We start from the raw sequence: 27,010 nt of genomic DNA, 5'->3' as shown, positions 1-27,010 counted from the left end.
ATGTTGGACAGGCTGGTCTCAAACTCCTGACCTCAAGCAATCTGCCCACCTCAGCCTCCCAATGTGCTGGGATTACAGGTGTGAACCATCATGCCTGGTCAGTTTTTCCATACTTTTAAACATATTACATTAAGATTTGGGGCCAACAGTATGGCTCATGCCTATAATTCCAGCACTTTGGGAGGCAGAAGTGGGAGGACTGTTTGAGGCCAGGAGTTCAAGGCCAGCCTGGGCAACATAGTGAGACCCTTGTCTCTACAAAAAAAAAAAAAATTAAAATTAATCTCAGGTACTTAAGTAATCAAACTCATAGAAACAGAAAGTAGAATGGTGGTTACCAGAGGCTGGTGGAGAAATGTGGAATTGTTTACCGGGTACAGAATTTTAGTTTTACAAGATGAGAAGGTTTTGGAGGTCTTTTCAACAATGTGAATGTGTTTAACACTACTTAATTATACACATAAAAATAAGATGGTTAAAAAAATGTTTGATACTAATATATAAATAGTCATAAACAGAACTATACAGGGCTACTATATTGGGCAGTCCTGCAGTGCTGCCCAATATAGTGGCCACTAGCAGCATATGACTATTAAAATTTATATTAAACTAAAAAATTAAAAATTTATTCTACTCTCACTAGCCACATTCCAAGATCTCAACAGCCATATCTGGCTACTCAGGACACTGCAGACACAAACATTTTCAAAATCATACAAAGTTCTATTAGATAACTCTGGTTCAGAGTATACAGAAACAGACCCAAATACATATGAGAACCTGTATTTTTCATATACAATTGTGTGTGATAAAGGTAGCATTTCAAATTAGCAGGGAAAGAATTATTGAATAAATGGTGTTGGGACAATTAGCTAGCCTAAGGGAAAATGAGAGAGGACTGAGGGACTAAAGCTAAATCCACACGTCAACTCTTACTCGAGTTCATTATGAATCAAAGATTTATGCTTACTAAAAATACAAAAAAAAAAAAATTAGCCAGGTGTGGTGGTGGGCACCTGTAGTCCCAGCTACTCGGGAGGCTGAGGCAGGAGAATGGCGTGAACCCGGGAGGCAGAGCTTGCAGTGAGCCGAGATCGCGCCACTGCACTCCAGCCTGGGCAACAGAGCGAGACTCCATCTCAAAAAAAAAAAAAAGTGAAATGATAAAAGTAAGTAGCACATAATTCTAATTAAGAAAGGGCCTTCTAAATAGAATATAAACCCAAAAGACAAAAATAAAAAATGAAAGACTGTGGCATTCTTTAAAGAAAAAATGAAAACTTTCAGATGAATGAAGTCCAGACAAACTGAAAGAAAATAGGGCTAGGTACCAAAATCTCCTTAAGCTGATAAGCAACTTCCGCAAAGTCTCAGGATACAAAATCAATGTGCAAAAATCACAAGCATTCTTATACACCAATAACAGACAGAGAGCCAAATCATAAATGAACTCCCATTCACAATAGCTTCAAAGAGAATAACATAACCAGGAATCCAACTTACAGGGGATGTGAAGGACCTCTTTCAAGGAGAACTACAAACCACTGCTCAATGAAATAAAAGAGGACACAAATGGAAGAACATTCCATGCTCATGGATAGGAAGAATCAATATTGTGAAAATGGCCATACTGCCCAAGGTAATTTATAGATTCAATGTCATCCCCATTAAGCTACCAATGACTTTCTTCACAGAATTGGAAAAAACTACTTTAAAGGTCATATGGAACCAAAAAAGAGCCCGCATTGCCAAGACAATAATCTAAGTCAAAAGAACAAAGCTGGAGGCATCACACTACCTGAGTTCAAACTATACTACAAGGCTACAGTAACCAAAACAGCATGGTACTGGTACCAAAACAGAGATATAGACCGAAGGAACAGAACAGAGCCCTCAGAAATAATACCACACATTTACAGCCATCTGATCTTTGACAAACCTGAAAAAAACAAGAAATGGGGAAAGGGTTCTCTATTTAATAAACGGTGCTGGGAAAACTGGCTAGCCATAAGTAGAAAGCTGAAACGGGATCCCTTCCTTACTCCTTATACAAAAATTAATTCAAGATGGATTACAGACTTAAATGTTAGACCTAAAACCATAAAAACCCTAGAAGAAAACCTAGGCAATACCATTCAGGACATAGGAATGGGCAAGGACTTCATGTCTAAAACACCAAAAGCAAGGGCAACAAAAGCCAAAATTGACAAATGGGATCTAATTAAACTAAAGAGCTTCTGCACAGCAAAAGAAACTACCATCAGAGTGAACAGGCAACCTACAGAATGGGAGAAAATTTTTGCAATCTGGCATCTGACAAAGGGCTAATATCCAGAACCTACAAAGAACTCAAACAAATTTACAAGAAAAAAACAAGCAATCCCATCGAAAAGTGGGCAAAGGATATGAACACTTCTCAAAAGAAGAAATTTATGCAGTCAACAGACACATGAATAAATGCTCATTATCACTAGCCGTCAGAGAAATGCAAATCAAAACCACAGTGAGATACCATCTCACACCAGTTAGAATGGCAATCATTAAAAAGTCAGGAAACAACAGGTGCTGGAGAGGATGTGGAGAACTAGGAACACTTTTACGCTGTTGGTGGGACTGTAAACTAGTTCAATCATTGTGGAAGACAGTGTGGCGATTCCTCAAGGATCTAGAACTAGAAATACCATGTGACCCAGTCATCCCACTACTGGGTATATACCCAAAGGATTATAAATCATGCTGCTATAAAGACACATGCACACATATGTGTATTGCGGCACTATTCACAATAGCAAAGACTTGGAACCAACCCAAATGTCCATCAATGACAGACTGGATTAAGAAAATGTGGCACATATACACCATGGAATACTATGCAGCCATAAAAAAGGATGAGTTCATGTCCTTTGTAGGGACATGGATGCAGCTGGAAAGCATCATTCTCAGCAAACTATCGCAAGAACAGAAAACCAAACACTGCATATTTTCACTCATAGGTGGGAACTGAACAATGAGATCACTTGGACACAGGAAGGGGAACATCACACACTGGGGCCTGTTGTGGGGTGGGGGAAGGGGGGAGGGATAGCATTAGGAGATATACCTAATGTAAATGACGAGTTAATGGATGCAGCACACCAACATGGCACATGTATACATATGTAACAAACCTGCATGTTGTGCACATGTACCCTAGAACATAAAGTATAATAAAAAATAAAAATAAAGTAAGTAAATAAATAAATAGAAAAAAAAGAAAATGGGGCTAGGGAAAATGAGTTGTTCTATTTCCTTAATAGATTGAAAAATACAACTCCATGGGAAAAAGAAAAATTGAAAATGCCTATTTATACATGAAAAGTTGCTCAACTTACTCATAACTTAACACTCTATAAAAACTTGCATTTTCAGTCATGAGATGGCAAAGATAGTTCCTAGTGTTAATGGGAGTGTGGTGAGATAGGCACATTAATGAATATAAAAACTGATTCAACTTAGAGGGTAATTTTTAAATAGTTAATAAAAATCATGAGCAACAAATAATATTTATGCATTAAATAATGCTGAGTGTGGGAATGACTTTAAAATAATCCAAGGGATGAAAATTTGAATCTAAGAAAGTTGGTGCACATAAAATGAAACAAGATTAGGCATATATTGATGGTCCTATCCAGGTGAGGTGGCTCACACCTGCAATCCTAGCACTTTGGGAGGCCAAGGCGGGTGAATTGCTCGAGCTCAGGAGTTCGAGACCAAGCTGGGCAACATGGCAAAACTCCGTCTCTACCAAAAAAAAGGAAAAAAAAATTAGCCAGGCATGGTGGTGTGTGCCTGTAGCTCAGCTACTCGGGTGGGTGAGAGGTGACATGATTGCTTGAGCCCGGAAAGTTGAGGCTGCAGTGAGCCAAGATTGTGCCACTCCATCATGGGTGACAGAACAAGACCTATCTCTACATACATACATACATACATACATACATACATACATACATACATACATAAAAAAAATAATTGATGGTCGCTGGAGCAGGGTAGTGCTATATATAACAGTATAAGCACAGATAAGAAATACTTGAAGAATAAGTTGAATAGTATGAGAGAGATTGGTCAAGCTACAGTCAACCATTTCAGATATAAAGAAAATTACTTTAAAATAGAGGCAGTAAGACACAGTTCTACTATGTTATATAATTTACAAAGTCCTTTTTTAACTTTCACAACCATATGAGGGTTCATTATACTGCTTTCTCTACTTTTGTATATATTTGAATTTTTTCCCATAGAGTTTTTCCTAATGTTCATACCCTTTAAGTCAGGAATTCCATTTCTACGAATTTTGCCTGTACTTACATTGTACAAGCACACAACAATGTAAGTACAAAAATGTTATCTGAGGCAATAAAGGCAAAAACCTGGAAACAACCTAAATGTCCACTGGAGGGTTGGTTGAATAAATTATGGTTTAAATACAGTAATGTCATACACCCTTAAGAAGTATGGAAGTAAATTACATGAGGTAGACTGTGGAAAGGGGGAAAATATTAAGGGCATAATAATAGGTACAGTTTGATCACATTTAACTAAAAACAAAACCACACATGTAGATTTGTGAATGCATGTCATATATGTGCCCATATTCATAACAAATTCCTGGAAGGACAGGCGAAAAGCTTAACAGTGGTTACATCCGGTGAGGCAGGAGAGGGGGAGAATATTTCACGTTACATTTAAAATGAAAAAGAACTAGAATTTTTAAATCTTTCATCTATTAAGGTGAGTGGCGTTCATTTAGAAACTACCAATGTTCAGGATCAACATTGGTAGGAAGTTTGCCTCAAAGAAGATTTAAATTCTATAGAGAAGTATAAGATGAGCTATGGCTCTTTTATTGCTGACCTTATCTCAGAGCCCTTAGCATACCTCTATCTCAGCCCTGATGATTGCTCCTAAAGCCAAAAGGCTAATATTATTATTATTACTTTTTTTTGAGATGAAGTCTCACTCTGTTGCCCAGGCTGGAGTGCAGTGGCGAAATCTCGGCTCACTGCAACCTCTGCCTCCTGGGTTTACACCATTCTCCTGCCTCAGCCTCCTGAGTAGCTGGGACTACAGGTGCCCGCCACCACGCCCGGCTAATTTTTTATGTTTTTAGTAGAGACGGGGATTCACTGTGTTAGCCAGGATGGTCTCGATCTCCTGACCTCATGATCCACCCGCCTTGGCCTCCCAAAGTGCTGGGATTACAGGCCTCAGCCACCACGCCCGTCCCTAATATTATCTTAAATAATTACTCTGAAGATGTAAGTAAGATCCTTTCTTGGTGTTAACCAAATAATTAAGGTTATTTATTGAGTAGACATGGGCCTATTCTATGGGGAATACAAAAGACTAATATTATAGTCCTTACTCAAAAAGTTTGTAATCTAACAGAAGAGAAAATGTTCATACAAGGAAACAATTAATGCCATGCAAACACATGTACTCAGAAAAAGAGAAGCTGGTATGGGAATGAAGAGTCAGGGTTTATGGAAGAAATAAGAGGGCAGATTCAGTCTCACAAGATTAGCCAGATTTAGACAGAGGGAACATGATTGCATAAAAACACTAGAAACAATGTACAGAAATAAAAAAATTTAAATACTGGAAGACTCAATATGCCTGGAGATGGGGGAAGAAAAAGTATGAAATAAGTAACAAGTTCAAGGTTATACACATCTTTAAAACCTGGCAAAAATTAAGATTTTATAAAATTGGAAAAGATGAATTTTAAGAAGTGTCTGGCAGCAACAACGTGCGTAACAGGGTAAACTATTTTTAAGTCTTTGCTTCTTTTTGGCTTGCTTTCTTGACATTAAAAATAAAATAATGAACATTATTTCAATACCTCAATTCCAGATTCTAGTGGTCTCTTCTTCCTTGGTCCAATAGCTGCAAGAGCTGTGAGATTAGCATCTCTATGCTGTATCTGTGCAAGTTCCAATTGCTGTAACTAGAAGACAGAAGAAAAAAAAAAATCAATGTTTATACACATTCATGCTCAGAGGGAAAAAGAAACTGATTACTAAGCCTATTTCTGCATTCACCAAATAAAGTTACAATATAAAATAAACATTAGATTCCCATAACAGCCAAGGGCACATTTTCTGATTCTTTTACTCCAACTCTTTAGTTCTTAATCTCTATATGGAAGAGGCAGACCTCAGGTAAAGGAGAAGTACAGAAAAGAAGAAAGGCATCTAAAGCTTAATTTCTCCCAGTATAACCACAGATGAGAAATGCCTGAAGAATAAGTTGAACAGTAAGTTAGAGAGAGACTGGTCAAACTATAGTCAACCATTTCAGACTAAATTTACTTTACTTTAAAATAAAGACAGTTTTTGTACATTATAGCACATAGTTCTACTATGCTATATAATTTACAAGGCACTTTCTTAACACTCACAATCACATTGAAAGGTGATTACTATAATATAAAAATTATACATCATCCTATTTTTATTAATGGAGACAGTAAGGCTCTAAGAGGTTAGCGCAACTTCATAAAAGGCACCACACAAGTAGTAAGTGGTGGAAACAGCACGTGGAGCAAAATGCTCTCATTAAAAACCTCTTTAGTACATCACACTTTCTCATTTGCAAACAAAAGTCTTCAATTTACTCTATAATCTTCATGGCAAAATTCTAAAGTGATTTAGTACTGTTTTGTTGTACACCTTTCATCATACTTAATCAAGAATGCCCAACTCTATAGGGTATAATCTTTTCGTATGTGGGCAAAACTATACAGGGGTGTGCATGAAAGATGTCCTATTAAAAGGCAGAAACTGCATTATTTCATTGAGGCAACTGAGTGTCAAATTAGGTATTCTATTTAAAAAATAATAATAATAATAATAACACCAAGGTGAGAAAGTCAAAATAGAACACCACTAGATAAATCCCTAAGCTTTTTCAGAAGAGAGGAATAAAGTTCAGTTCCCATCAAAATGTTATTATTAATACTATGGAGGGAAAAGAGGAAAGAATCTGGGGCCGGCTGACAGTCACATATTCAAACAAGATCAAGACAGTCAACTGAAAGTAACCTGTTGAGAAACCCTATACATATATCGAGAATATTCTTTCAAAAGAGTACTAACCAAAATTTTTTAGCACGTGTTTAAAAATAGACCAGGTTGAAAACAAAAAGTAGTTTGTGGTGAAATGGTCAGTCTTAAGGAGATACCAAGTACATAAATTCCACTTTAAGATTACTTCAAATTGTTTTAATATTAGGGGAAAGAATGAATAACTGAAAAGGTAACTGAATCTTTAGTAAAGCAGAAAATAATTGCTACGTTCTGAACGTCTGTATCCCTCCAAACTTCTAATGTTGAAATTCTAACACCCAGGGTGACTGCTATTAAGAGATGGGGCCTCTGGAAGGTGATTAAATTATGAGGGTGGAGACTTAGTATCCTTATAAAAGAGACTTAAGAGAAACCCCTCGCCCCTTCCACCAGGTGAGAACATAGTGAAGTAAAAGTAGGCTCTAACCAGACACCGAATCTGCTGGCACCTTGATCTTGGACTTCCTAGCCTCTAGAACTGTGAGAAACAAAATTCTGTTGTTTATAAGCTACCCAGTCTAAGATATTTCATTATAACAGCCTGAATGAACTAAGACAACCATTAATCAAAGAAAATGAACTAAGAACCATTTTCCACTTGCTCCACAAATTACAGGACAGAAATCCTTTTAAACTTTGTGTTTACTTATAAATAAACTGTTAGAAAAGTGTTTTCATAAGTTCTAAAATCTTTTGTTGCTGCTGGCCTTTTTACTAAAAAATACAGTTTTAGAGTCTAATGCTGCCACAATTCAGAACTTCTAGGTGACAAAATAATGATTTTAGTTAATCTACCCTGCAGTACAAATCAAACAAGCTATATTTTAAAGTCCTTCCCTGTAGAGAAATGACATCTAAAAGATAGCCACACCAGATAAAAGATTTTTAAACTGACCACTGTCTTCAAATTCCCCTATGTGTAGTGTAACATTTTCTCCCATTCTGCAAATTATATTTTGGTTTTCTGAAGTCTCTCACACAAAATTTCAGAAAATTTCACAAAAATCTAACAAAAATGGAAACTGACCATAGTTTTCATTGGCCCTGTATTTATAACAAGCTTTCTCAAAACCAATGTATCTTGGCAAGCACAAAAGAGTAAAACCAGGTACTTTTAACCAGAAAAGGAGGAAGTTCTGAGCATTAATGCAAAACTGGCATTTATCGAGAATAAAGACTACAATAGTAACCTCAGTTCAATAAAAATAGCCATTGAGTTAGAGGCTTGCCTGTGGAAACAGGATTGCAAATGATATGATTATGTATCCAGAAAACCCTAAGTTATCTATATATAAAAAAAATCCTCCTAAGACTGATAAGTGAGTTTAGCAATATTACAAGATGCAAGGTTGACACATGCAATAAGTAAGTTCTAAACACCCATTAAGGTACAATTGGAAACTTAAATTTTTAAATGTCATTTATAATTGCTCTCTCCCAAATGAAATACTGAGATATAAATCTAACACATACAAGTATTTCTACGCTATAAATCACGAAATGCCTATGAAAGAAATAATAAATAAATAAATAAATAAATAGAGAGACATACGGTGTCCAGGCTTGTAAGACTCAACAAAGATTTCAATTCTCTCCAAATTTATCCACAGACTTAACACAATTCTAATAAAATTTTGTTGTAGATATGGATAAGTTGATTCTAAAGTTTATATGGAAAGAAAAACGAACTAGAATAGCTAAAATCATTTTTTTAAGAAGGACAAAATTGGAAGAATAACACCATGCAATTTTAAGACTTCTTGTAAGGCTACAGTAATCAAAATAATGTAATACTGGCAAAGGGAAAGACAAACAGGTTAACAGAACAAAACAGAGAATCCACAAATAAGATGTATATAAATATGGCCAATTGATTTTTGGCCAGGTGGGAAAGGAATGCAGTTGAGAAATGACAAAAATTCTCTCCTTGACTAAACTTCTGAATCCTCTTTTCAATTAGGCCTGAACCTTGGCCTAAAAAACATTAACACAGTTTCTAACAGCTCAAGGCCACCATTGTAGGATGGTCTTAACTTCCTTACAGAGCCTAACTGAAAAAACTCAAGTTTGCCAGAAGAATTTACTATTTGTTCCATCCAACATCTGACGATAAGGCCCCATCTTCCAGCCTCTATGGAAAGGCAGCAGCTGATTAAAGTCTATTCTTACCACTTTAGTGTCTGGCATAGTCTTTTACACAAAAGTTGTGGGGCTGGGCGCTGTGGCTCATGCCTGTAATCCCAATATTTTGAGAGTTCAAGGTGGGCGGATCACTTGAGGTCAGGAGTTCGACACCAGCCTGGCCAACATGGTTAAAACCCCGTCTCTACTAAAAATACAGAAAGTAGCTGGGCATGGTGGGCACGCCTGTAATCCCAGCTACTTGGGAGGCTGAGGCAGGAGAATTGCTTGAACCCAAGAAGTGGAGGCTGCAGTCAGACGAGATCGTGCCAGTGCACTCCAACTTGGGCAACAGAGTCCGACTCCATCACAAACAAACATCAAATGTTGTTGGAACAACTGAATATTCACGTGCAAAAAAATTTTTAAAAATCAGTCTGGATCCAAACCTCACACCTTATACAAAAAATAACTTAAAATACAAATGTAAAACTATAAAAATGTATAGGAAAAACCCATAGGAGAACATGACTTGGGGTCCAGCAAAGAGTCCTTGAACATGACACCCAATGTATATCTATAAGAGAAAAAACTGACAAATTGGACTGCATCAAAATTTAAAACTTTTGCTCTATGGAAAACACACTTAAAAGAATTAAAGGACAAGCTACTTTATTTCCATGTCTCCAATCTATTTGTCTTTCTTGCCTCATTGTACTGATAAGGACTTAAACTATAATGCTGAATAGTAGTGGTAAAAGCAAGTATCTTTGCCTTTTTCCTAATCACTGGAAGAAAGCATTCAGTCACCATTAAGAACGATATTAGCAGGGTTTTTAAAGCTATCCTTTATCAGCCTGAGGAAACCTCTTCCTTTTTAAAATTTCTTACTTTAATAGAGACAGGAATCTCGCTATGTTTCCCAGGCTGGTCTTGAACTCCTGGTCTCAAGGAGACCGGCCTTGGCCTCCCAAAGTGCCGGGATTACAGGCATGAGCCATCATGTCCAGCCAAGGAAGTCTCTTCTATTCTTAGATTCCTGAGAGTTTTCAGTCATTAATGGATTTTAAATTTTATCAAACATATTTCTAAATTAATTGATAGGATCACATGGTGTTTCTTAGACTATTAATATGATAGATTATATTGACTGATTTTCAAATATTAAAGCAGCTTTTCATTTCTGGAATATAATATACATAGTCATGGTATATTATTCTTTTATATGTCAAATATCAATACATTCTTTTTATATCAAATCTAAACTAGATTTGATTTGCTAACATTTTGTTTGGGATGTTTATATCTATGTTCGTAAGAGATATTAGCCTGCAGTTTTCTTGTTTTGTAACATCTTTGTGGGTTTAACTGTTAGGGCAACAATGACCTCATAAAATGAACTGGAAGTGTTTCTGTCTCTTCCATTTTCTGGAAGAGGCTGTGTAGAAGTGGTATTAATTCTTCCGTAAATGTTCGGTAGAATTTACTAAAAATCTGTGCCGGTATCTCTCTTAGAAGGTTTTAATTACAAATTCAATTTGTTTAATAATTACAGAACTAAAAAAATAAAAAAGATTACAGAACCATATCATCTTGGCTAAGTTTTGACAGTTTGTGCTTTTTGAGGTATTGGTCATTTAATCTATCTAAGTTGCCAAACTTCTGCAAAGTTATGTGCTATATTTGCTTTTGGGGAGAGGGGTGCGGCAGGGGGACAGGGTCTCACTCTGTTATCTAGGCTGGAGTGCAGTGATGCGATCTCATCTTACTGCAACCTTTACCTCCTGGGCTTATGGGATCTCAACTCTGGAGGATGGGAGCTGCAGTGAGCTGACATCTCACCACTGCATTACAGCCTGGGCAACAGAGCAATATTAGTGATTTCTCTTCTTTGTTTTTTCCTTTCTCAGTCTTACGAAAAGTTGTCGATATTGTTGATCAAAGAAGCAGTTTTTGGGAACTTTTTTCTAAAGTCATTGATGAGTACTCAAAGATATGTGCTTCCTTCTGCTTGGTTTGGGTCTATATTGCTCTTCCTATTCCAGTTTCTCAAGGAAGTTTAAATTATTGATTTGAGGTCTTTCTTCTTTTCTAATGTAAGCATTTTCTCCCATCTTGTTACTTTAGCTTACCTATATCATTACCTGTGATTTGAGTTGCTTAAAGTTCCATTACAGATTTTTAATCCACCCCGAGAGTCTCTATCTTTTAATTGGTATATTTGAATCATTTACACTTCATGTAACAATTAATGATTAGATTTAGGTCTATCATTTTGTTTTCTGTATGTTCCCTCTGTTTTTCATTTCTCTGTTTCCCTTTTTCTATTTGGAATTATTTCAAACTTTTTAACATTTTAATTTATCTACTGTATTTTATATTAACTCTAAGTGTTTTATATCAATTTTAGTGGTGGCTCTAGGGATTACAACATACGTATTTAAATTTTCAGTCTGCTCAGCATCAATATTTTACCACTTCAAGTGGAATATAAAAGCCTTGGCCATATATATGGCTCTTTATCCTCCATATTTTGCTGTAGTTGTCTTATATATTACATGTACATACATTGAAAATCTCTGGTGTTGGCCGGGCGCGGTGGCTCAAGCCTGTAATCCCAGCACTTTGGGAGGCCGAGACAGGCGGATCACGAGGTCAGGAGATCGAGACCATCCTGGCTAACACGGTGAAACCTCGTCTCTATTAAGAAATACAAAAAACTAGCCGGGCGAGGTGGCGGGCGCCTGTAGTCCCAGCTACTCGGGAGGCTGAGGCCGGAGAATGGTGTGAACCTGGGAGGCGGAGCTTGCAGTGAGCTGAGATCGCGGCCACTGCACTCCAGCCTGGGTAACAGAGTGAGACTCCGTCTCAAAAAAAAAAAAAGAAAATCTCTGGTGTTAATTTTTCTAATCCATACATATGGTGAATCTCAATTTATCCTTAATGAATTTCACCAATCATCATCTTTTACATCAATCATATATATTTCATTAAACCTTTATTTGCATATGTTAGATTTATGATCCTTTAATATCTTATTTATTTTGTTTGTTGCTGGTGTTTAAAACTATAGCTGATTACTGAATATTAATTTAATTTTTACTAAGTCTGACACATAATTGTACATATTTATGGGTACTTAGTGATACTGCAATAAATATACAGTGATCAGATGAGGGTAATTAGTATATCCATCACCTCAAATATTTATATTTTTATGTTAAGAACATTTATTAGCCTCCTTGTAGCTACTTGAAACTATGTATTATTAACTATAGTCATCCTACAGTGCTGTAGAACTTATTTCTCCTATCTAGCTGTAATTTTGTAGCCTTCAACAAATCTTTCCTTATCCCCTTTTCCCCCAGACCTTTTCCATCCTCTACTATTCTGTTCTCCTTTTTACTTCTTTTTTTTTTTTTTTTTTTGAGACAGAGTCTCGCTGTGCTCCCAGGCTGGAGTGCAGTGGCGTGATCTCGGCTCACTGCAAGCTCCGTCTCCCGGGTTCACGCCATTCTCCCGCCTCAGCCTCCCAAGTAGCTGGGACTACAGGCGCCCGCCACCACGCCCGGCTAGTTTTTTGTATTTTTAGTAGAGACGGGGTTTCACCATGTTAGCCAGGATAGTCTCGATCTCCTGACCTCGTGATCCACCCACCTCGGCCTCCCAAAGTGCTGGGATTACAGGCTTGAGCCACCGCGCCCGGCCTCTCCTTTTTACTTCTATGAGACCAACTTTGTTTTAGTTTTCACAGATCAGTGAAAACATACAGTGTTTAATTTTTCCTGGAACACTTAACATATGTCCTCCAGGTTCCATCCATGTTGTCATAAATGACAAGATATCATTCTTTTTTATAGCTGAATAGTATTCTACTGTGTATATATGGCACATTTTCTTTATCCATTCATCTGGTGTTGAGCACCTGGGTTGATTCTATATATTGGCAATTATTAATACAATTAGTGCTGAAATGAACATGGGAGTACAGATGTCTCTGTGACATACTGATTTCTTTTCCTTTCTCAGTACTGGGATTGCTGGATCATACGGTAGTTCTATTTGTAGTTTTAAGAGGAACCTCCATGCCATTCTCCACAGTGGCTATACTAGTTTACATTCTCACCGAATTCCCTTTTCCCTGGATCCTCGATGGCATTTCTCATTTTTTGTCTTTTTGGTAACAGCCATCTTCACTGGGGTCAAATGATACCTAGTTGTGGTTTTAATTTTCATTTCTCTGATGATTAGTGGCATAGAACATTTCTTCCTATACCTGTTGGCTGTTTGCATGTCTTCTTCTGAGAAATGTCTATTCTGATCATTTGCTCATTTGTTTGTTTTTAATTTTTTTTTTTTCTAGAGACAGGGTCTCACTCTATTACCCAGGATAGAATGTAGTACCATGATCATGGCTCACAGCAGCCTCAACCTCCTAGGCTCAAGTGATCACACTACTTACGCCTTCCAAGTAGCTAGGACTGCAGGCCTATGCCACCATACATGGCTAACCTTCAGTTTTAAATTTTCTGTAGAGATGGGGTCTCACTAGGTTGCCCAGGCTGATCTCAAACTCCTGGCTCCAAGTGATCCTCCTACCTCTTCCTTCCAAAGTGTTGAGAGTACAGGCATAATCCATTGCACCTGGCTCATTTGCCAATCTGTTAATCAGACTGATTTTTTTGCTGTTGAGATGCTTGAGTTCTTTGTATATTCTGGATATTAATCCACTATCAGATGAATGGTTTGTAAATATTTCTCCCCATTCTGTAGTCTATTTTTTTTACTCTGTGGATTGTTTCCTTTGCTATGCAAAAGTTTTTCATTTAACATAATCCATTTTTGCTTTTGTTACATGCACTTTTGAGGTCTTATTCATAAAATATTTTCCTGACATAAAATATGTCCTGAAGCATTTCCTCTGTTTTCTTCTAGTAGCTTTATAGTTTCAGGTTTTACACTTAGATCTTTGAACCATTTTGACTTGATTTTTTAATAGGGTAAGAGGCGGAGGTCTACATTTACTCTTCTGCATATGGATATCCGTTTTCCCAGCACCATATTTTTGAGAACATGCTTTCCCCAGTGTATGTTCCTGGCACCTTTGTCAAAAATATGTTGGCTGTAGACACCTTGATTAACTTTTGGATTCCCTATTCTGTTCCATTGGTCTATGTTTATGTTTTTGTTTTTATGCCAGTCGCATGTTATTTTGGTGGCTACAGTTTTGTAGTATATTTTGAAGTCTGGTAGTGTCATGCCTCCAGCTTTGTTCTTTTTGCTCATGATGGCTTTGGCTATTTGAGGTCTTTTGCAGTTCCATATGAATTTTCAAATTTATTTTTCCTATTTCTGTGAAGAATGCCCTTGGTATTTTGATAGAGATTGCACTGAATCTGTTGATTGCCTTGGGTAGTATGGTCGTTTTAACAATATTAATTTGGCCGGGCACAGTGGCTCACGCCTGTAATCCCAGCACTTTGGGAGGCTGAGGCGGGTGGATCACAAGGTCAGGAGATCAAGACCATCCTGGCTAACACAGTGAAACCCTGTCTCTACTAAAAATACAAAAAATTAGCTGGGCATGGTGCCTGTAGTCCCAGCTACTCGGGAGGCTGAGGCAGGAGAATGGCGTGAACCCGGGAGACGGAGCTTGCAGTGAGCCGAGATCACGCCACTGCACTCCAGCCTGGATGACAAAGCGAGACTCGTCTCAAAAAAAAAAAAGAAAAAGAAAAAGAAAAAAACAGTATTAATTCTTCTGATCCATGAGCATGAGATGTTTGTACATTTGCTTGTATCTTCTTCAGTTTCTTTCATTAGTGTTTTATAATTTTCCTTGCAGAGTTCTTTCATCTCCTGGGTTAAATTATTTCCAGGTGGTTTTGTTTGTTTGTTTGGCAGGGATTGCCTTCTTGATTTTGTTTTTTCAGCTAGTTCATTGTGTAAGGAACACTACTGATTTTTTTTTTTTTTTTAACAAAGAGCTGTATGCATTTATTGCATTGGTAGTCAATAAGAATCCTTTGAGATGGCAACAATAGACACTGGGGACTTCTGGAATGGGAAAGAAGGAACAGAGGAAAAAGTGTTGAAAAACTAACTACTGGGTACTATTCTCACTACGTGGGAGCTGGGATCAATCGTACCCCAAACTTCAGCATCATGCAATATAATCATGTTACAAACCTGTAAAAATCCTTTGTTATTGAACAGTTTTGATCCTTGGGTCAAGGTCTTAGCATGCACATTGTTTATTTGGTTAACTCAAAGACATATATATAGGTGCCTAGAGTTTTGAGGCCTGGAAGAAGCCACTGCCACATATATTACAGTTATAGGGTTTCTCTTTAGTATGGCCGCTCTGAGGTAGATTAATGCTTAAACAAATGATTAAGGATTTGCCACACTCATTACATTTGGAAGCTTTCTCTCAAGTGTAAGTTCTCTGATGCTGTGCATGGTGTAAATTTCGACTGAAGATCTTGCCACATTCATTGCAGTTGTAAGGTTTCTCTTCAGTATGGATTATCTGATGTCTGCTGAAGTTTGGTTGCCAAGACAAGGACTTACCACTTTCATTATATTTGTATGGTTTCTCTCCGCTATGGATTACCTGATATTTAGTAATGCTTGAATGCTCACTAAAGGCACTGACACACTTATTACATTTGTAAGGTGTCTCTCCAGTATGGATGGACTAATATCTAGTGAGATATGACTACAGTAGACAAAATTTCCCACAGCCACATTTGTAAGGTTTATCTCCAGACGGATTACATGATGTTTAGTATGGCTTGCACACTCAGTAAAGACTTTTCCACAGTTATTACATCTGTAAGGCTTCTCTCCAGTATGACTTCTCAGATGCCTTTCAAATATATGACATAACTAGAGACCTTGTTACATTCATTCCATTCATAAGGTTTCTCTCCAATATGAATTACCTGATGGTTAGTAAGGCCTGGAAATTTCTCCCTTCACTCATTGGTTGTCCAGGAGACTGTTGCTTAATTGTACAGTTTTGAATATTCCTCTTATTTCTACTTTTATTCCATAGTGGTCAGGTAAGATACTTAGGATATGATTTTGACATTTTAAAATGTTTGAGGCTTGTTTTGTGTCCTAACATATGGTCAATACTGGAGAATATTCCATGTATTTCTGGAAAGAATATGTATTCTGCAGCTGTTGGGTGAAATGTTCCATAAATGCCTGCTAAGTCCAGTTGGTCTATGGTACAGTTTAAATCCAATGTTTCTTCGTTGATTTTCTGTCTACATGATCTGTCCAATGCTAAGAATGGAATGTTAAAGTCTCCAACTATTATTGTATTGGGGTCCATCTTTCCCTTTAGATCTAATAATATTTACTTTATATATCTCAGTGGTCCAGTGTGGGGTACACATATGTATTCACAATTGTTATATGTTCTTGCCAAATTAATCCCTTATTGTATAATGTCTTTCTTTGTCTCTTTACCATTTTGACTTTAAGTCTGTTTTGTCTCATGTAAGTATAGCTACTCCTGCTAGCTTTTCGTTTCTGTTTGTGGAAATGTCTTTTTCTGTTCTTCACTTTCAGTCTATGTATGACTTTACAGCTGAAGTGAATTTATCGTCGGCACCTTACAGTTGAGTCTTGTTTATTTAACCATTTGACTAGTCTGTATCTTTAAAATGGGGAACTTAATCTGTTTACACACAGGATTATTACTGATAGGTGCAGACTTATTGCTGTCATTTTATTGATTGTTTTCTGGTTGTTTTGTATATCCATTGTTCCTTTCTTCATCTTTTAGTGTTTATTTGTGTAGGTGGATCTTTTTCTGTAGTGATAAGGTTTGATTCCTCTCTCTTTCTCTTTTCTGTATTGGTTCTACCAGTGAGTTTTATAGCTTCACATGCTTTCATGATGGTGGTTGTCATTTCTTCACTTTCAAATGTAAAACTCCTGAGTATCTCTTGTCGGGCTGGTCTAATGGTGATGAATTCCCTTATTTTTTGATTATCTGTGAGACATTTTATTTCTCCTTCATTTCTGAAGGATAGTTTTGCTGGGTATAATATTCTTGGCTGGGCCAGGCGTGATGGCTCATGCCTGTAATCCCAGCACTTTGAGGGGCAGAGGCGGGCAGATCACAAGGTCAGGAGATAGAGACGATCCTGGCTAACACGGTGAAACCCCATCTCTACTGAAAATACAAAAAATTAGCCGGGCATGGTAGTGGGCGCCTCTAGTCCCAGCTACTTGGGAGGCTGAGGCAGGAGAATGGCATGAACCCGGGAGGCGGAGGTTGCAGTGAGCTGAGATTATGCCACTGCACTTCAGCCTGGGCGACAGAGTGAGACTCCATCTCAAAAAAAACCAAAAAGTATATATATAAAGTATATATATAAAATATATATATATACACACACACACACACACACACATATATTCTTGGTTGGCAGTTTTTAAAAATTTTCCCTTTCAGTACTTTGAATATAGTATCCCATTCTCTCCTAGCCTGTATAGTTTCTGCTGAGAAATCTACTGTTAATCTGATAAGAGTACCTTTATTTGTGAATAGACATTTTTCCTTTACCGCTTTTAGAATTGACTTTGACTTGACAATTTGACTATAATGCACCTAGGAGAGGACTTGTTTGGGATGAATCCACCTGGGGTTCTTCCAGCTTCCTGAACCTGGATGTCTCTCTCCAAATACTTGAGAAATTTTCAGCTATTATTTCATTAAATAGGTTTTCTACATCTTTTCACTTCTTTTCTCCTTCTGGAATGCCCATGATGTGAATATTTGTTTGCTTCATGGTGTCCCATAAATCCTGTAGCTTTCTTCTTCTTTTCTTTTGTTTTTGTTTTTGTTTTTGTTTTTGGTCTGCCTGTGTAGATTCAATCTCTTCAAGTTCAAAAATTCTTTTTTCTGCTTGGTGTAGTGTATTGTTGAAGGTCTCAACTGTATTTTTTATTTCATTCATTGAATTCTACAGCTGTAGGATTTCTGTTCGGTTCTTTATTATGATATCTATCTTGTTATTAAATTTCTCATTCACTTAGCTGGAGCATGGTGGCACATGCTTCTAGTCTCAGATACTCAGGAAGCTGAGGTGGGAGGATGGCTTGAGCCCAGAACTTCAAAGTTACAGTAAGCTATGCTCAAAACACTGCACTCCAGCCTGGGTAAATAAAACCTTGTCTCTAAAAAAGACACAAATAAAAATAAAATTTTCTCTATTCAAATTGTGAATCGTTTTCCTGATTTCACTGAATATTCATCAGTATTCTGTATCTCACAGAGTTTACTTAAGATTATTATTCTGAATTCTTTTTCTAGCATTTTATATACTTCCCTATGATTAGCCTCTGTTATTGGAAAATTATTGTGTTCCTTTTCATGGATATTTATCTGTGGTTTTTCATGTTTGATGTATCCCTACACTGATTTCCATTCATGTGGTAGAAAAGTCGCCTCTTCCAATTTTATAGAGTAGGTTTCACAGAGAAAGACTTACTCGTATGAATGGGTGTTAGGGTGTCCGTTTGTTGAGTTCTAGGTAGACACAGTAGTATAGTTTCTTCAGCTGTAATCCATACTAGTGACATATGCAAATGTCTCAGTGGCCTGGGCTGAGTTTGTGGTGGAGGTGGTGCAGTTTTGCTGGGTGTGGGCTCACTGGGCTGTTTCTCAGGTCAGGGGCATATACATACAAATGGTGGGTCCACCAACTCGGTGCTTGGATTTGGGCTACAGGGCTCTTATTCTGGGCAGGAGGACATACACATGGTTGCTCAGCTGGCCCGAGGACATGCCTGCAAGAAGCAGCCCACAGGGCTGTTACTCTTGCTGAAAACACAGGTGCACAGCTGCCTGACTGGCCTAAAGGCATGTCTGGTGAGGATGGCTCAGTCTCTCAGGCCCAAGATGTGGGCTCACGGTTGTTCAGCAGACCTTTGAGTGTGGCTGCCAGTGGAGCAGCTTTGCAGACCCTGATTGTGGGCGCAGGGCTGTTGGGCAGACCAGAGGCTTATCTGTGGAGGGTAGGACACTGCAGGGCTGTTTCTCAAGCTCTGAGCACAGGAAGGTAGCTACACCACTAGCATAGACGCCTGTCAGCTGCTCAGAGGCTTTGAAGGCCTCTCCCACTAAGGGGCGGGCATGCAGCAGTTTGGCCAGCTCAAGAACAGGTTCGCCTTGGGTGGGACTGCCAGACTATTCCTCTAGCTGGAAGTGAGGGCAGCATGAGTTGGCTTCTCTTCTGTGCAGGACCAGTGACAGCCAATCCTGGGCCCAGGCTCCACGCTGCTGGGGTTTTGGCACTCAGAGTCATGAGTGTGGGCTTGGTGCAATGAAGATGGAGCCCCAGTGCTGGAGAGGTGCAGTGCCTACTGACTCCTTGTGGAGGCAACACTCCAGAAGTGGCCCTGTTCTCAAGATGGTGCTGTGCTGCAGCACATTGGCTCACAGTGGCTGGATGGAAGCTTGGGAGTGCTGACCTTGGTGTTCCTAATTCAGGGCAATGCAGCTGTGTGAATTCACGGTAGCTCTCCAAACTGGGTTCAGGGCTTTTGAGGACTGTGGGATTCTCCTGTAGTAACGACTGTACGTGTTTGTGGTGGCAACAAGGACTGGCTAGGTTATTCTGATTGCCTTTTCCCTGCAATGGGAAGTCTCTCTTGACTCCAGATCCAATCCAGGTGGGGAAGACAGGACTGCAGATGCTAGGTACCCTCATGCTGCTCTCCTGGATTTCCAATCATTTACAGGTGTGTCTCCATTCACCCACTGCACTCCAGCGCTCTCTCTGACATTCTAGTCAAATCCTATCTGTTTATTCATTGCCTCAGTCCTTTTTTGTAGAAGAGACAAGCACCAGGCATCTCTAGTCAGTCATCTCGCCAATGTCAGTCCTCAAATCTGCTTTTACTTAAACATACTTTAATTCAAAAGCAGAATAGTCTATTATGCTTTCCATTTCTGTTGTGCTTTCTTCATTCCTGAAGTTCAGTTTCCCTTTGGTATCATCTGACTTCATTGTGAATAATATCCTTAATTGTCTTATAGCAACTCTGTTGGCAGTGAATTTTCTTCCTTTTCCTTCACCAGAAAATTTCTTTATTTCTTCACTTTTATTCCTGCAGGATATTTTCATGATATATAAGATTTTAAGTTTACAGTTCCTTTTTCTCTACTTTCTTCTGATCTCGTTTTTTCCTCCCTTTTTCTTTAAAAAAAAAAAGTTTTTCTATTTGCTTTCTAATGAGAAATCTAGTTATTGCAATTATTGTTCTTCTATTGACATGTGTCCTTTTCCTTGGTTATTTTCAAAATTTTTATTTTCTACATCTATATAGTTTTCAGAGATTGATTATCATGTGAGTTGAACCTGGGTTTGACTGGGTTAATTGACTCTTGTCATTTCTATCCTGCTATTCAGCTCATTCAGCTGAATGTGTTTTATTTTGGTTATTGTCATTTTCAGTTCCTAAATTTCCATTTTATAACTTTATTCTTTATATTTTCTAGCCCTTTGCTAGGAGTTTCTATTTTTCCAATCATTTCAAGAGTGTTTATAATTTGCTTCTTGGAACATTTTTATAGTAGTTTAAGTGTTTGTCAGATAATTCCAACATCTATGTTATCTTGGGGCTGGTACCTGTTGATTGTCTCTTCCTATGGGAGTTGAAATATTCTTGGTCCTTCATGTCAAGTGATTTTGTATTGTATCCTGAATATTTTGAATACAGTCATCCCTTGGTATACATGGAGGACTGATTCCAGGATGCCGAAGTACACCAAAATCCATGTATATTCAGTTCTCAGTTGGCCCTGCAGAACTTGTGTATATGAAAAGTCAGCCCCTCCACATACATGGGTTTCGCATCCTGCAAATAGTGTATTTTCCATCCACAAGTGGTTGAAAAAAATCCACATAAGTGGACTAGTACACTTCAAACCTATGTCAACTGTATTATGTTATGAAGCTCTGGGTATTCTAGATATCCTTTGGAGAATGTTAATACCTTTGTTTTAGCATGCAATCAACACAGGTTCAAGCCACAGGTTCCAAGGTGACTTCTGTGGTCTGTGGCTACAATGTCAGCTCAGTTTTCAAAGCTTTCGCGATGTTATCTGGATCTGCCCTGTGCATCCCCCAGTGGTCAATCTGGGATCTGGTGGTGGTTTGTTGGTCCAGTTCTTAAAGGCTTTGGTATGCTCATTAGAACAAGATCCACATATGGCAAATGTGTAGTTCAGGAGTACGTCTAGGAGTTTAACACAATCCATGGGGTTGCTTTCCTGAGCTCCTCCCTCTCTGTCATCTTCCCAGTAATTTCGGGTTCCCTGGAGCCCCTCCTGGCCAGACAGCTGGGGATTCAGCCCACTTTCCCACCCACTTCTGTGACTGTATCCAGGTCTAGAATCAAGCAGTAGGAAGAATGGGGGTAAGGGATGGAGGGTGGCAACCTCACCACCAGTTCAAATAGTATTTTGAATTCTTATCTTCTTCCCCAATCTGTTTACTATTTAACTTTCAATGTCCTCAAATAGCTGCTCCATGCATTCTGTCCAGATTTTATAGTTGTATTCAGTGGGAGAGAAAATATGAAGTGTTTTTACTCCATCTTAACTGGAACTCTTTAAAGATAGTTTAGCCAGAATTCTGACAATTGGTTTCTGTTATATTACATACCAACTAGCCTTTGTTTAATAAAATGTAAGCTTGCTTGCTCACCAACACCAGCAACAAACACCTTGTTCCAAAGAGACCAAACAGGTTTGGGAGGTTCTCTTTTAAGAATATGCTCACTATTTCCTTTATGGGTAATGAAAAAGGCAGAAGCCTTCATTTCTCTTTTCACAGTCTCTATGATAGGAAGTAGAAATCTCTAAAATTCAAGATAGTGCCCTAGAAGGCAACTAAGCAACAGTAATTGAAGATTATTTTATTTCTGGTGTTAAGTACTCATCTCTTCATTTATAAGTACAACTCATGTTAGTACAGCCTTTAATCAAGACCCAAAAAACATTAAGAAATTACTTTGAAGATCACACAAGTTCTCAGAGGTAAAGTTCAATAGAGGTACTTCTTGATGCTAAGCACATAATTTTCAAGAACAAAAGGAAAATTGACAACAGAAACCAAAAGATTAAGCAGAATCAGAGGCCCTAGCCGAAGAAAGAATAAACCAAGTTTCATATCAGCTGACAGGCTGGACAGGAACAGGGACACATTTAACAGGAAGAACCAAATTTATCTAGATAGTTATGACATAGACAATATGGGAAATCAAAAAATGTGTTTCTTTTTCTGCTTAAGTGTTAGTAGCAATGAAAATAATCACACCACCGAATAGGAATGTATGAAAAAATCTAAACAAATAAGAGAAACAAAGTATATCACACCAGGTTTTGAACTCAGGATACAAAGAACTAAGAATAATGTCTTGCTTAGATTTCACAATGAAAGTTAAGTACACACAGAGGTAACAATAAAACCCTAACACCAAACAGTGGAAACGTTTTAAATAGTAAAACTTTAAATTGAATTAGATACCCTTTGGAAAATTTCATGGATCAAACTCTAAAATTCTTAACAATGCTTATAATTACATCTGAATCATTACTTAAAAGAACAAGTTTACCAGGGAATGTAAGGTTAAATGCTAAAATAAACAAAACAAACAGGGAAAAAAAAAAAAAAACAAACAACTCCTAAATATTAACAGCTGAATCTTAAGTCAAGGGAACCAAAAAGCAAGTTGCAAATTTTTAAAAAATCACCATTCCACCTTATCTTAATTTCAAGGATACCACAACCGAAATACAAGATCTTTTTTAAGCCCTCAAAGATAATTATTAGCAGTCATTCCACCAAATCAAACAGTTTAGAATCTTTTCTTTTTCTTTCTCCCAACCACTAAGGCTGGTTATTACAATACCAGGGCACTGTCCAGAACATCTGAGATTCCTGGAATTTGATATGTAAACTCTGGTGCCTTGTTGGTCAACACTACTCATTCATCCCTACCTTCCTGAAAAAAAAAAAAAGTATATTCCTCATAATCTCAATTAGCCACCTTCTCTCTTTAACTTAAACCAATAACATTTGATTTATAAATTGTGTAAAATATTAATGTGCTACAGTTATTCTGTATTACAAAAAATTTTTTTTCAGTTGTCACCCTTGCACTCTTTTTTCTTCTCATTTTCTTTTCAGTCCTCTGGAAAGAAAGAAATAACATATTCATGGTCTATCTCAAACTTAAGTCTAAGAGCTCAATGACATCTACCTTAAATGTTCCTACAGTTAATGTTTATAAGCTACTGTTTTTTTCTTTTATGCCTCGCCTTCCCCTAAATTATGACAATCTTGTAATATAAGCAGAGCAGGAATTGTTAAATTCATTTTAAATACAAGGAAACAGAGGTAAGTTCAAAGAATTAAAGTAACTTTCCCCAAAACAAGCTCTCGATAATGGCAGGCTGAATCTAGAATCCAAGATACTTTACTTCCAGTTCAATGCTATATTTTTTTAAATAGGCATCTTTCTACTAAGAGAGTAATAAGTCTCTCAAAACACACAGATCCTACACATCAAAAAAAAAGTATGCATGCAATCTTCTTATGGATCTCTGATACTTTCTTTTCCATTTAAGGTATACCAGTAAAGAAATACTACCATTAAAGTTATCTTGTAAAAATACCCATGAAGGAAACCTAGTGAGGCTTTCATGGTTCCAAGAGAACCTAATGAATGATAATTGGATGATAAATGAACTATGGCAGTTCAAGAGGCCAAATCTTCAGGTCACAAGATCGAGATCAGCCTAGACAACACTGGGAGACCCCGACTCTCCAAAAAATTTTAAAAATTAGCCAGGTGTGGTGGCATGTGCCTGTGGTCTCAAACACTTGGTAGGCTGAGGTAGGAGGAGCGCTTGAGTCCAAGAGGTCAAAGCCGCAGTGAGCTCAGATTGCATCACTGCACTCCAGCCTGGGTGACAGAGTGAGACCCTTCTCAAAAACAAAACCAAAAACAAACCAACTAAAAAAACTTTCACAAAGAGATGGCAAAATGGAAGAATGCCAGTACTTATATTTTAGGAAAAGTATCTAGAAAAATCATAAAAATTTCAGAATTTGAAAGGGCTAGTATAGAAAATATAAAGTTATAATAGCGAGAAAAAGAGAAAGGATGCTTATGTTTTTTCAGGCAACAGAGAAAGGGAAAGAAGACAGTCTCTAAGTTGAAAATAAAACGTTTGAATTACAGGAATATCCACAGACATATCAGCTGGTTTTCAAATAGACAGAAAACCTGTCAGGTCAATAGGAGCACCATGCAGCATGGACTTCTTCAATGGAGTAAGACTGGGTTGGAGGCCAGTCCAAAGGCAGTCTGTTTTTAAGTGCCAAATGAGAATGACAAAATCAGAAGAAGTTGATAGGAAGAATGAAAAGAAATTATTTGATACTTTTTAAAAACCTGTCCAGTTTAACACAATTTGTCCTTACATCTGGAATGCAAAGATGAAGAGCCTCTAAAACTTTACCAGAGGAAAGAAAAACTACAGGAGAAATGATCCAGGTGCAGCAGCTCATGCCTGTAATCCCAGCACTTTGGGAGGCTGAGGCAGGAGGATCACCTGAAGTCGGGAGTTCAAAACCAGCCCGACCAACATGGAGAAACCTCATCTCTACTAAAAATACAAAATTAGTCAGGCGTGGTGGCACATGCCTGTAATCTCAGCTACTCGGGAGGCTGAGGCAGAAGACTCTCTTGAACCTGGGAGGCAGAGGTTGCAGTGAGCCGAGATCGTGCCCTTGCACTCTAGCCTGGGCAACAAGAGTGAAATTCCGTCTCACAAAAAAAAAAGAAAAAAAAAATTCTAGTTACTTTTTTCTGAGACAGAGTCTCACTCTGTCACCCAGGCTGGAGTCAGTTCAGTGGCACCATGTCAGCTCACTGCAACCTCTGCCACCCAGATTCAAGCGATTCTTATGTCTCAGACTCCCAAGTTACTGGGATTACAGGTGTGTGCCACCAAGTCCAGCTAATTTTTCATATTTTTAGTAAAGACAGGGTTTCACCATGTTGCCCAGGCTGGTCTTGAACTCCTAAGCTCAGGTGATCCGCCCATGTCAGCCTCCCAAAGTGATAGGATTACAGGTGTAAGCCACTACACATGGCTTAAGAATTCTAGTCAGTTAAAAGCAAATATGGATAAGATTATGAATGAAGGGGATTCAGATTGTGATTTTTAATATTTATATGAGAAATATCATTGCTGAAACATTTCTCAGCATAAAGAAACCCTACAGCTTCTGTAAACAGTTCTTCGAAGTTCTGCATTTATAAGATAGCCAGTAATCTTTTTTCTATGACAAGCCTGGTAGGTAGGTTTGAAAGGGAAAACAAATCAGTTCTAAATCAAGCAAGCATAAGGCTGTTGTGCTAAAAAAAAAAATTCATGAGTGAACAAAGAAAACTTCTCAGACAGCCAAATACCAAAAATTCATACACCAAAGCATCATAGTTTATACCAGCATGATAGTGATTAATGCATCCTAAATGCTAACCTCACAAATTACCATACAAGCAAGCAATCCAACTCTCTATTAAGATATGGTCAGCCGGGCACGGTGGCTCACTCCTGTAATTCCAGCCCTTTGGGAGGCTGAGGCAGGTAGATCACCTGAGTTCAGGAGTTTCAGACCAGCCTGGCCAACATGGTGAAACCCCATCTCTACTAAAAATACAAAAATTAGCTGGATGCAGCGGTACGTGCCTCTAATCCCAGCTACTCGGGAGGCTGAGGCCAGAGAATCACCTGAACCTGGGAGGCAGAGGTTGCCTGAGCTGAGATCATGCCACTGCACTCCAGCCTGGGCGACAAAGCAAGACTCCATCTCATTTAAAAAAAAAAAAAAAAAAAAAAAAAATCAATATTTATGCAATCAAACAAAATACACTATCACTGTGTATTTGATTCTGAACTAGAGCCCCTTAGAACACTCAAGTTATTAAGAACTCGAGGGGTCAGAAGGATGACAAAAATGACAATATTTGACTTTCACCAAACATTTGCAATACAGAGTGGCTCTGTTCTTGGAAAGGGGCCAATGTATTTGATTCCTTTTTTTGATCAAAGAGGATTTATGATAGGAAGCAACTAGAAAACTTTTAAAATATTTTGGAAAGAAGTTACATTGAGTTCCTTTAATCTTGCTTGGAAAAAGAAATAAATGGAGGTGCAAAGGAAGAGAAAAACACAGGTTTGCTACCACCTGTTCTCATTAAGACAGGCATTTTTTTGGTACATTTCCTCTCACAGTTTTCTTTGAAAAATGTTGTCCACCTATTCATCCCTTAGGGAATTATTAAACAACATACTAAAATAAAACGCAAACAAAAACAAAACCATCCCATACAAAGTCGAAGGAAAAATTAATCTAAGATTCAGATGCTTATGAAGGTTTACGAAGGAGGGACAAACAGGGTAAGGTTAAAAGGGTAAGCTTTCTGTTGCATATTTTCCAAAAAGGGAACGCAATTAGAAGATAAGCATCTAGTCAGTCCTTAATTAAAACAAGGTGGGATACCCATGATTCAGAGCAACGTTAGGTTGCCCATCCCTAATATCTGCATGCCAGGTTTGCTTAAAGAGAATTATCGGTACAGTTCTCATACTAATATTTTTAGATATATTTTCCACTGGAAAGACATCAGTATGAGGAATATTTTGTTGCTGAAAATAAAATGTTTCTCCTTTCAAC

At 37.9% G+C, this 27,010-nt stretch overlaps 1 protein-coding gene across 2 annotated transcripts in view; it reads right to left on the bottom strand.

Annotated features, from left to right (window-relative positions):
• Positions 1 to 27,010, bottom strand: part of TAF4B (TATA-box binding protein associated factor 4b) — a 151,407-nt gene that overhangs the window by 35,301 nt on the left and 89,096 nt on the right. For both annotated transcript variants that reach the window (XM_025365231.1, XM_025365232.1), the window contains exon 14: positions 5,882 to 5,986. In XM_025365231.1, coding sequence (XP_025221016.1) covers positions 5,882 to 5,986 — 105 coding nt within the window. The remainder of the gene's footprint in view (positions 1 to 5,881; positions 5,987 to 27,010) is intronic.

This window comes from Theropithecus gelada, chromosome 18 (genome assembly GCF_003255815.1).
Source record: "Theropithecus gelada isolate Dixy chromosome 18, Tgel_1.0, whole genome shotgun sequence".
NCBI lineage: Eukaryota > Metazoa > Chordata > Mammalia > Primates > Cercopithecidae > Theropithecus > Theropithecus gelada.
This window is presented reverse-complemented; position numbering and strand designations above follow the sequence as displayed.